Below are 12,382 nucleotides of genomic sequence, written 5' to 3' on the forward strand. Positions count from 1 at the left end.
GTTTGATTGCTGTTTGACAGGGTAATGGCAGTCCTTTGACACGAGAAATGTCACTTGACAGGAGCGCAAAGCTGTCTATTACAGGAAGTATCTTGTCTCAAATTCTCTTTAAAGTACCCTCCCACTTAAGAAAAATGAGGCCGGAAAAGCGCTATTAGAATTTAACTGATTTTTTAGCCCCTTCTTTAAAGGGAAAAATAAAATACCAGGTCGTGGAACCTCGGCGTAATCTACAGTCCTTGGCCCGCCCCACTCTTTGCGCATGCGGTAGAAGACCCTGCTGATTGGTTAATGTGACGTAGCTGACTGGGCGCGACGATAGGCTCGTGGGAAATCCTGCAAGTCGTGACTGGTCCGCAGGAACGACTCAGAGCGCGCGCGGGAGCGAGCTTTGAAAGTTGACCGCAGCGCAGGCGTGAGGGTTTCCGGGCGACCATGGTGGCGCTGCCGGACCTTGGGAGCGGCCTGCAGCCCTGGTGTCCGGTGGATCTCAGCCCAGGTGAGGAAACGAGGCCTCGAGCCTCGGGGAGGCAGGGCTGTGGTGCTCTACGCCTGTGCTGCTCTTCAGCCTAGGCCTGGGGTGTCGTGGGGGTGGGGCGTTTGGCTCTCTGCAAGGTCTGGGCCCTCTGGGTCTGCACTTCAGGATGTTGGCGAGACAAGAATAGAATAGAGCTTAAAAAGTTACGTTAAAGAAGAGCTTATGTTGTTCGATATCTTTCGGCTCTTCTGCATCTGTTTTCTCGGCCTTCCCTTTCTTATTCTGCAAATCTGGACGCTAGGACCACTTTTGAAAACACAAATGCATCTGTCAGGTCTTTAAACCTTTACCGTTTCCACCTTTATTTACTAAATAAATGACCAAATCTCTGGCCTGCCGTATAAGAGCCTTCACTATTCACTGCAGTCTTTTCCAAGACAATAATCTTTGGAGTCAGAGATAACTGGTTTTAGACTTTGCTAAGCATCCGGCGGCTTAACCTTACTAAGCCTTGGTTTACTTATCTGTCAAATAGGGATATAATATCTCCCTCACAGGGGGTTTTGTGACGATTAATTCGGTACCTGCTACTGCTGAAAAATACTATAGTAATAACTCTCACCGTTCACATTTAATCCCTATGCTGTAACTATTTTGTTCATTCCCAATCAGGCTATACTTTCCCGTTGTGCTTTGTTATGCACTTTTCTGCTTTTATTTCCCTCCTCAACGTTTACGTTTAGGTCCAAATAAAGAAGAATCATCCTTCCAGCTCTTCCTCTCCCTTTCTCCCAGTAATATATTCTATTAGGCTTGCTAGTGTTTCACATATCTGTCACAGTTTTAACACTCATCCGCCATAAAAGTAGTACTAGCTCTTGTTTATTGAATTGATTGATTTCCTGTCACCACATCTTTTCTTTTCTCGTTGGGACTTTGTAGTTGTCACCCAGAAATGAGATCAGATATACTGATGTGCATTTATTAACATACATTTAAAATATGTATATAAAATAAATGGAAGAATGTGTGAGAGGAAAGATACAAGAACATTTTTATGAAGATGACTGTGGTTAGAATGACTAGGAAGGAGATAGTAAATGAGTAATTAATTAAAGCATGCATGTTAAAACAGTCAAGTCCATGAAAGGTTTCTTTTTTCAAGTATATTTTATTGGTTATGCTATTTCAGTTTTCCCAATTTCTCTCCCTTTATCCTCCTTCCAACCCATACCCCCCAACCCACCAGCATTTCCCCCCTTAGTTCATGTCCATGGGTTGTACATATATAAGTTGAATTCTCTCTTTTCTATACCATTTTTTATCTCTCCCTGTATATTTTATGCCTACTAATTATGCTTCTTCTTTCCTGTACCTTTCCCCCCGCCCTATTCCTCCCTTCCCCCTCCCCAATGAAATCCCTTCATGGGATGTCTGTTTCTCTGATTCTGTTCCTGTTCTGGTTGTTTGCTTAGTTTTTGTTTTCATTGTTTTTCTTTTCTTTTAGGTTCATTTGTTGATAGTTGTGAGTTGGTTGTCATTTTACTGTTCATGGGTTTGATCATCTTCTTTTTCTTAGATAAGTCCCTTTAATATTTCTTGTAATAATGGTTTGGTGATAAACTCCTTTAACTTGAGCTTAACAAGGTTTCTTTTTGAGAAATCAGCTGACAGTCTTTTAAGATTCTTGCTGCTTTTAAGGTTCTCTCCTTATCTTTAACCTTGGATAACTTAATGATGATGGGCCTTGGTGTGTTCCTCTTTGGGTCCAACTTCTTTGAGACTCTCTGGGGCTTCCTGGACTTCCTGGAAGTCTATTTCCATCGCCAGATTGGGGAAGTTTTTCTTTATTATTTGTTCAAATAAGTTTTCAATTTCTTGCTCTTGTTCTTCTCCTTCTGGCACCCCTATGATTCAGATATTGGAACATTTCAGGTTGTCCCAGAGAGTCCTCAGCCTCTCTTCATTTTTTTGGATTCTTATTTCTTCATTCCATTCCAGTTGGATGTTTATTTCTTCCTTTTGTTCCAAATTGTTGCTTTGAGTCCTGGTTTCCTTCCCTTCACTGTTGGTTTCCTGAATATTTTGCTTTATTTCATTTTGGGTATCTTTCATTTATTTTTTCATTTTTCGACCAGACCCTATCAGTTCTGTGAGCATTTTGATTACCAGGGCTTTAAAATCTCCATCAGATAGATTGGCTATCTCCTCACTGCTTAGCTCTCTTTCTGAAGCTTTGCTCTGTTCTTTCATTTGGGCCTTTTTTTTTTTTTTTTGTCTCAGCACACCTGTTAAGCCTTAGATGTTCACCAGGGCAGGGCCACCCTCTTTGCTGTGCTGTGGCTTTGCTTGTCTGGTTGTTCTGGTTGATTGTTTCTTTAATTCCTTGGTTGTCGGAGCTCCATGCAGTTTGATTTTCTGGCACTTCTGGTTGTTTACTGATTTTAGGTTGGTTGTTATCCTCCCTTTGGTTGTGCGAGGAAGCGAAGGGTTTCTACCTATGCCTCCACCTTGGCTGGAACTCCTGTATCTCCATGTCTTCTTCACAGGAGACAGGGCAGTAAGGAGAGGCAACGAAGCCGCCCATGTAGGTACCAGTGCTCCAGAGAATGTCCTTTGGCTTGCATTTCCCCAACAACCATTGGCATTTTAAAACAAAATCTTACACACATGCCCCCACCACCATTGTAAAGGTAAAACCATCAAGATGGCAGTGACCTCACCTCTGGAAAGCTTTTTTTTAAGTGGTGCTGTCCTGTGTCCTATCTTATGAATCATACAACCTACCATCATTAATTTGAGCCCTTTTTTAAAAATTTCTTGAACTGAGAACCTTGACCCCTGGGTTCCTAAAAGGGGCTGGCCTTGGGTCAGCTGTGATTCTGAGCCTCTGCCTTCTTTTCCCTCTCCCAGCCCTTCTGCCCCAGCAGCTGCCTACTCTTCACAGCTGTGAAGGTGAGGGTGGGTGTGGGTGAAGTGCTATTCAGCTCTAGGCTTTACTCCTGGGATGACGAGATGTCCTGTCTTTGCTGCCTGGTAAGAATCTCTCTCCTGCAGAGGTCCGAGAAGGTGGAGTGAAGGAGCACCTGATTAGTAATGCTGGAAAGGTCCACATGTTTCCATCTCTCCTGAATTTAGTAGGTTTTAGGCTATACCAGCAAAATATTGGGGAAGATACTTGTTATAAACATGTGAGAAGGTTTAGAGTTAAGAGAGACCAGCAAGAACGCTGCATTAATGTTACATTCCCTTAGCATACATTCTTTCCATCAGTGTATTTTTAAATCACTGAGTATTTCTCTGAGTGTGGATCTGGCTTGCCTCCTCTACTTTAAACGTCTTGGGGGAAATTGTATCTTTTTTGACATGCTACATTATTCTCCGAGGGCCCAATAAAGTATTTTATTTGGGCTTATTAACTTTGTTACAAGGTTTTTACAAAGGGACTCCTGGGACAGTCTTTGATTAACTTCTTTCTTCTCCAAATTGAATGTATGGGAAAGGCTGATCATTGAGTGATTTGAAGTGTCATTCCCCCAAACTGTTGCATATAAAAAGTGTTTTCCTCTTTGATACTTTTAGAAGATAACCAACCTAATAACCAGATGTCAGTTGTAATTTAAAAAGGAACAAAAGATTTTCTTTCTTTTTTAAAAAAAAAAATATTTGACTTTTTTTTAAAGATTTTATTTATTTATTTCTTAGAGAGGGAAGGGAGGGAGAAAGAGAGAGCGAGAGAGAGAGAGAGAGAAACATCAATGTGCGGTTGCTGGGGGCTGTGGCCTGCAACACAGGCATGTACCCTGACTGGGAATTGAACCTGCAACACTTTGGTTCACAGCTCACGCTCAATCCACTGAGCTACTCCAGCCAGGCCTTAAAAGATTTTCTTAACCTTTTCTGCTCTCCTTGAATTAGGCTTCACCTGTATTATATGATTACATGTGAGTTGTGACTAATAAACTTTTCTCTTCTTGAATGTACCCAGAGTCTAAAAATTATTGTTTTTTTACTTGCTGTGGAGCACATACTGATTTAATTGCATTCCTCCACTAGAATGGGTGGACACAGTTTGGGAACTGGACTTCACAGAGACTGAACCTTTGGATCCCAGCATAGAAGCAGAAATTATAGAGACTGGATTGGATGCATTCACAAAACTCTATGAAAGTCTTTTCCACTTTGCCACTGAAGAACATGCATCTACAGAGGTAAGGGAGGAAAAAAAGGAAAATTCAAGCTAGCCATCTTTAGGTGTTAGAAGTAGAATCTTAAAGTTATTATTATCATTATTATCATCTAAAGCTTAGTCTTGTTAGTGAATAATTCATAAAGAGTATGAGGAGAGTAGCATAAAGAATGTGGATCATTTATTGGAATATCCTAACTGCTTTCCTCCAGAAGGTTCAAGGCATTAATCTGCCTTTTTTTTTAAATTCATGACTTTTTTTAAACAGCAAATTAGAGAAAAAGAATAAAAGCCAAAACAAGGAAGAAAACCAGATCAAACCAAATATGAAAAGAAGGCCAAGAAAAATGTAATAACAATTCCAGTATACTTCAACTTTAAGAAAATCTGGTATTATTCAACTGAAAAGTAATTCTTTAAAGTCAATCGGAATAAAGAGTTTCTTTAAATATTGAGTTCTACTTAGTATGTGTATTAGTATTTAGCTCATTGACTGCTTTTCAAAAAACTGAAGGGCTAGGTACCAGAACAAAAAATATTTAGATATTAACATCTGAAAAGTTTAAATTAAAAGAATGTTTCAGTTACAAATTTCACATTGCTTTTCAAAAATTCAGTCATCTAGTTTAACATCAATCATAATGTAAAGCACTACATTAAGTACCTTAGAAGTTAAAGTGATGATCACAGTGCAGAGCCCCTCCCTACGTCAGGGACCGCCCCAGTGTGGGGAAGTGGGGGATGAAGCACTGGCTCTTACAGCTCCTGCTCCTGCTCCCATTCACTGGCCAGAGCAAGTCTGGAGACCACGGTGGGCTGCAGGAGTGGGGAGCAGCACAGTGCCTCCAATGTCTAGGGGAAGAGCTGGAAATACTTGGTGAGCTGCATTGTGGAAACTGCTGTTGAGAGAGATGTACTACCATTTAGTAGGGATGTGAGAAAGGGAGCATGGGATGGTTCCAGAAAGAACATAGCCAGAGGCGAGCATTCGCAAGTGGGTAGAGTGATGACTAGCAGATATTAGGGTCTGAGGGCATTCCTAGGAAAGGAACAACAGGGAATATGTGGAGAAGGCTGAGAGAATCGTGAGTAGTGTAACAGCGGATAAATCTACAATATTAATCTAGGAAGCGCTCTATTGGCTGAGTGTAGAGAGTGAGAGAAAGGAAAATGTGGAAGATCACCAAGATTTCAAAGCTAGGAGGGTGACACTGGCAGCCAAGTGGGGAATAAGGGAGAAAGCAAGGTCAAATAGAAAGAGTATGAGTTCAGTTTTAGGCTTTGAATGTGAGGTTTGTTAACAGGTCTTTAGGGCAGTATAATTGGTATTTGGAAACATGGATCAGAAGACCAGGACAGAAGTTAAAATTCAACAGAATAGATGAGAGAGTCCTTTGGCGCAAGATGTTGTTTGAATCACAGAGATCAGTGAGGGAGAGGAGACGCAGGGCAGAACTAAGAAAGCTGGTTGAAGAAGACCTGAGGAGGAGTAGGCAGAGGTGTGGGGAATTCTGACAGAGGCTAGAAAGTGGCTCAGGTACCAAATGCTGCAAAGGTGATGGGCAGGTGGAGTCCTGAGACAAGGCAGTGGGGGCAGAGGTGTTTCGATTGTCATTGGCAACTTCCAGGGTTACGTGACAGGCATACAGGAGCTGAAGTGGTGTTAGGAATGAGGCTGTTACTGCTATAAAAGCAGGAGAGGGTTTCTTCCACAAGTCTATGGTAAAGGAAAGGAGCGTGCTGAACAATTCTAAATGGCCCCTCTGTAAAGTGGCAAGTCTAAGCACTGTGCCGAGGCCAACACATTCATTACCTACTACTTTCCCTGTCTTTTCAGGGAAGCAGGAGGTCCGTGGTCTGACTTCTTAAACTTCTGTGGGCTTGTTTTTTAAGGGACTCCAGAGTAAACCATATTTAGTTCCTGCTACATTTGATTTATAGAAATAACCCATTTCTTCTTTGGGTGTTTAATAGGAGAAAGCATGGAACAGTGACAAAATTAATAAAATTGTGGTTTATATTCTCAGGTTTATTCCTTTCTCATGTGGGCTACTTTTGAAAACAATTGAGGGAGGATCCTTTCTTACTCCCATTGCCCATAGAATATTTAAATTTAAGAAAATTGATCTGATTTCCTCAGCTAGGGGTCAAAGTGATTGATGAATTTGGGCACCTTAACACACATGGAGGGGTACTTCATCTGAGTAATCTCTGGTGTATAGTGTCCCGAAAGTCTTAGTGCAGTTTTTAATTATAATAATTGCAAAAATGTATGTGCTTCAGACTTACCAGAACTTTCTTTAAGTTTAACTATTTAAATGCTCTTATATACTTTGTCATTTTGAATAATACATTTTTAACTTTTTGTTTTAGTCCCTTTGAAGATGGCAAATGTTTCTAATTAAGAGCCAGGCTGGTCGATTCCCCTCTTTTATAAGGCACTAAGTATTAATACTAAGTATTAATAAAATCAAATAATAGGAGATTGTTACATTTCTGTGGTCACTGGCTTTTGTGATTCCCTCCTCCCCCCAGGTCATTTGGACCTTCTTCACTGAAAACAATATTTCTCACCATGCATTGGTGGCTTTGTTTTATCACTTCATTCAAACAGTCCACAAGAAAAACGTCAGTGTGCAACATCGAGAATATGGCCTTCACGCTGCCAGTCTTTATTTCCTGCTACTAGAAGTACCAGGTATGCAATTTGATGTGATAGAACATATCTTTTGTCATTTAAATTTTTTCTACATTCTTTTTGAGCTCTTACACTTGTTTCCTGACATAAAACAGAGCAGCAGAAATGCATTTCATAGAGTGCTCCGACTTTAAATGAGGGTAAATCCAATAGGTACATGCGTAAGTTCTCCAGAAGTACCTTTTTCATGTTCCTTTAAACGTGTGTGTGTGTTTAAAATATTATGCTGTGTCAGTAACCTAATAGAAATAATCCGGGAGGGACAAGGCTGGAGGGAGAATGTTTCCTAGCCCTCAGAGCTCCACTCCCACCTGTCCCCACCTAGTAACATTCTGGCATTTCCCTCTCTTCTCCCAACTGCCCATCCAGACTGACAAAAACTGCTCTGGGGCACCTTTTGTCATCTCTCTCCTGTATGGTGTGGACAACATTTAAACCATTCTAATCAAGAGAGCATAAGTAGCCTAGCTTTCTTTAATACTTGATGGCAGAAGGTACAGGGGAGCAACCTATGAGCACCGTTCACTTCCTTCACTGTCAGAGGACATAGGTGGCCATCGTCCGGTGAGCAGGGGATGCGTTCCTTCTCCCTGTGGTAACTCAAGGCAAAGGAGGGCTGCACCTAAAAGGAGGTGTAGCTGGAGAACCTGAAGATCACATAGGAAAGAAAATCACAGGATTAGCCAGCTTTGCTGCTGTCGTTGGTTTCACAAATGCACTTGCAATGAATGCTAATGATTTATTTTCTATGATTTTGGAATTGGTAAAAAGATACATAAAGCTTTGAACATGAATTTGTATTGTTATTACTCCCATGACTTTTAAAATCAATTACTAAAGAGTTTAGGTGTAATTAGGATCTCAGAAAATTGACAGTTATTAGAAAGTCAGCTTTATGACTAGAGGCCATTCCTTTATTTTTTAAGTGTATGTTAAGGATTATGCTATTACAGTTGTCCCATTTTTTTCTCCCCTGTACCCCCCTTCACCCTGCACTCCCCTCCCTCCAGTGTTCCCCCCGCTTAGTTCATTTCTGTGGGCCATACATATAAGGTCTTCGGCTTCTGCATTTCCTATACTACTCTTAACCTCCCCCTGTCTATTTTATGCCTACCTATTATGCTCGTTATTCCCTGTACCTTTTCCCCCATTCCCTTCTTCCCCTCCCCGCTGATAACCCTCCATGTGATCTCCATTTCTGATTAAGGTTGAGATTCTTGTCAGATCAAAGAGATGAGGTGGCTGCTACTCATTATAGGGCCACTTGCAGCTTTCCTGGAAACTATACTCATCCCAATTATCTTCTGCTTCTAAATGCTCCTGGATTATGATTGGCATGCTGTTGATACTTAATTTTGACATCAAAAGTATGTTCCTTTTCAATATTGTTTTGGTTATTCTGGGTCCCTTGTATTTCCATATGATTTAAGATTTACATATCAATTTCTGGGGGAAAATGCTGGGGTTTTGACAGGGATTGCATGGAATCTGTACATCAATTTGGGGAGTGACATTTTAATAACACTAAGTCTTCTAATCCATGAATACAGAATGTCTTTCCATTTATTTAGACCTTTAATTTGTTCTAATAATATTATGCAGTTTTCAGTGTATAACTCTTGCACTTCTTTGGTTAAATTTATTCCTAAGTATTTCATCTTTTCATGTTACTATAGATGAATTTTTTTTCTTATTCTCATTTTCAGGTTATTTACTTTTAGTGTATAGAAGTACAATTTGATATTTGATTATTGATCTTGTGCTCTGCAACTTTGCTGAACTCATTTATTGGTTCTACTTGTATTTCTTATATATAAGATCATGTCATCTATGAATAGGCATAATTTTACTTTGTCTTTTCCAGCCTGGGTGCCTTTTATTTCTTTTTCTGGCCTTATTGCCCTGGTTAGGACCTCCAGCCCAGTGTTGAATAGAAGCAGGGAAGTGGCATCTTGTCTTGTCCTCGACCTCAGGAGGAAAGCTTTCAGTCCTTTGCTCTTAGGATGTTCACTGTGGGTGTTTTGAGGATGGCCTTTCTCAGGTTATTATTTCTAATTGTTGAGTGTTTTATTATGAAAGTGTATTAAATTTTGTTTTTTTTGCTTTTCTGTATCTATGAGGTGATCATGTGGTTTTGTTCTTTATGCTCATAATATAGTATATTGCACTGATTGATTTTCATATGTTAAACCAGTTTTGTATAACCTTGGTTACAGCATGTAATCATTTTGATATGTTGCCAGGTTCAGCTCGCTAATATTGTGTTGAAGATTTTTGCATTTATATTCACAAGGGATTTTTTTTTTTGAGATGTCTATCTGGTTTGGGTTTCAGGGCAAAACTATTATCATAGAATGAGTTTGGGGTAGTACTGTTGCCTCTTCAATGTTTTGGAAGTTTGGGAAGAATTGATTATCTTTCTTAAGTTTTTGGTAGTAAATGAGACCAAAGTTTTGCCTCCCTGAAGCTGTCTTTTGGGATATTGATTTTAAGCTGATTATTAAGAAACAAGACTCAGGAAAAACCTTTGACCCTTCCTCCTTTCCTGCCCAAGAGAGTTTAGGTAGAACCTGCTTTAGGAAGGAAATTTTAGAATGTTCTCCTTAGCCTAATTGTAACTAAGTATGATAAATAGAAAGAGCTTCGGGTTTCTGAGTTGCCTAGCAACAGTTTTCCTGTCATGTGTGCTTGCTCTTCCTCTACTTTTGAAGCACCCATTCTCACCCTCTTCCCCTGTTTTCTCCTTTGTCCAAAATGCCGTGTACACCCATTGCTGCCTTTGGAATTTTCATGCATATGTGAATTCCCCATGTACAAGTATTAAAATTTTATTTTCTCCTGTTAATTTGTCCTTTTTAATTTTCTCTGTTAATTTGATTATTAACCCAGCTAGAACTTAGAAGGCGGCAAGAAAAGCATTCATTTTTTTTTTTTCAGCATCTTCCATAGACCTCACGGGTGGAGCCAGCTGGGCTTGGAGTTTTCGTTGAAAGAAGGTTGTGGCATCTGTAGTGATATGTCCTCTTTCATGTCTGATGTTGGTAATTTCTATTTCCTTTTTTTTCTTTATCAGTCTAGGCAGAAGTTTATTAATTTTACTGATCATTTCAAAGAACCCACTTTTGATATTGATTATATCCTACTTACCCACTTTTCATGTCAGTGATCTTATCGCTGTTGCCTTCCATCTTACTTTAGGTTTAATTTGTTCTTATTCTAAGTTCCTAAGGTGAATGCATAGATCTTTGTTCTCATAATTTTCTTTCTTTCTCACATGAGTAATGTTATAAATTTCCCTCTATGTTCTGCTTTATCTGCATCCCACAAATTTTGGTGACCTGTTTCATTATCATTCAGGCGAAAGCAATTTTCTAATTTTCTGATTACTACTTATACCTGAGTTATTTAGTAATGTGTTTAATTTTGAAATAGTTGAGGACTTACTTGAAATCTTATTATAATTGATTTCTGTTGTAATTTTGTTGAGATCGTAGCACATACTTTTAAATTACTGAGTTTTTTTGTTGTTTGTTAGTGGCTCAGCATAGGATCTGACATGGTAAATCTTATGTTTGCACTTGAACAGAATGTGTATCTTGCCTTTGGTGGGTCTAGTGTTCTGTAAATGACAATTGTGTCAAGTTGGTTGCTAGGGTTGTTCGTCTTATATTCTTTCTGGTATTCTGTTGATTTGTTCTATCAGTTAGTGAGAGAAAAGTATTGAAATCTCCAAGTATAATTGTCAATTTATCTGTTTTTTCTTTTAATTCTATCAGTTAAAACTTAAGGTATTTTGGAAGTCTGCAAGATGCAAACTTTTTAAAAAAGAGTTTATTTATTTAATTTTATAAAGAGGGGAAGGGAGGGAGAAAAAAAAAGACAGAAATATCTGTGTGAGAGAGAAATGTCAGTTGGCTGCCTCTCGCACACACCCTAACGGGGGTTGAACCATAATGTAAGCATGAGCCCTGGCTGAGATTTGAACCCACAACCTTTCACTTTGTGGGACGACGCCCAACCCAATGAACGACACCAGTAAGGGCTGCAAGATACAGACATTTATAATTGTATGTCTTACTGATGAATTGACCTGTTAGTATTAGGTCATGTCCCTCTTTGTCTGGTTGTCTTCCTTGCCCTGAAGTCTACTTTGTCTGATATTAAGATACCCATTCTAGTTATCTTATGATTTGTCCTCAGTGGGACATCCTTTCCATGCTTTTATTTTCAGTCTGTTTGTGTGTTTTAGACTGCTTAACACTGAGTCATACTTTTCATCCACTGTGATGATCAATCATTCACTGTGCTTTTATATTAGAAATTTTAGACAGTTCAGATAATCACAGTGAGTGTGACTATCAGTATGATTGGGATTCTGCCATGTTGCTTTTCCGTTTGTGCCATCTTTTCTTTGTTCCATTTTTTCCTTCTTTCTGTTTTGGATTGAGTCTTTTTTAGTATCTCATTATCTCTTCTTTTGGCTTATTAAGTATACTTCTTAACATGTATGTGTGTGTTTTAAATGCTTCCTTTAGGTATATAGTAAGTGCTTTTAACAATCTACCTTTAGATAATATTCTACAATTTGTAGATAATGTAAGAACCTTAAAACAGTATATACCTATACCTTCTTCCTCCTCTTCTTTGTACTATTCTAGTTATCCATTATATTCCTACATGTCATAAACCCCACAGCTTATTGTCCACATTTGTCTTTGAAGTATCTTTTAAAAAATTGAAATAAAAAGTTTCCTATATTTAAAAGATTCCATCTCATGTAATTTTCCTTCAGCCTGAAATACTTTCTTCAACATTCTTATGATAGTTCTGCTGGCCATCAGCTGTCTTGGATTTTGATTGTATGAAAATGTCTTTATTACCCCTTCAAGAATGTTTCTGCTGAATATAGAAGTCTAGGGTTACAGATTTTTTTAAAGGTATTATTTCTTTGTCTTCTGGTTTATGTCAATTTCTACTGCCAAATTGTTTCTTTGTTTTGCGTCCTTTTATTTAGTCT

General features: G+C 39.0%; 1 protein-coding gene across 1 annotated transcript in view; it reads left to right on the forward strand.

The window, feature by feature from the left end:
- Window positions 1-340: 340 nt before the first annotated feature.
- The window catches only part of NCAPD3 (non-SMC condensin II complex subunit D3), a 57,671-nt gene continuing 45,629 nt past the window's right edge, over window positions 341-12,382 (forward strand). The window contains exons 1-3 of the mRNA XM_045860323.1: window positions 341-499; window positions 4,535-4,689; window positions 7,203-7,365. Coding sequence (XP_045716279.1) covers window positions 436-499; window positions 4,535-4,689; window positions 7,203-7,365 — 382 coding nt within the window. The 5' untranslated portion in view covers window positions 341-435. The remainder of the gene's footprint in view (window positions 500-4,534; window positions 4,690-7,202; window positions 7,366-12,382) is intronic.

The sequence above is a fragment of the Phyllostomus hastatus genome, unplaced genomic scaffold (genome assembly GCF_019186645.2).
Source record: "Phyllostomus hastatus isolate PE091 unplaced genomic scaffold, TTU_PhHast_1.1 phas_scaffold_193, whole genome shotgun sequence".
Taxonomy (NCBI): Eukaryota; Metazoa; Chordata; class Mammalia; order Chiroptera; family Phyllostomidae; genus Phyllostomus; species Phyllostomus hastatus.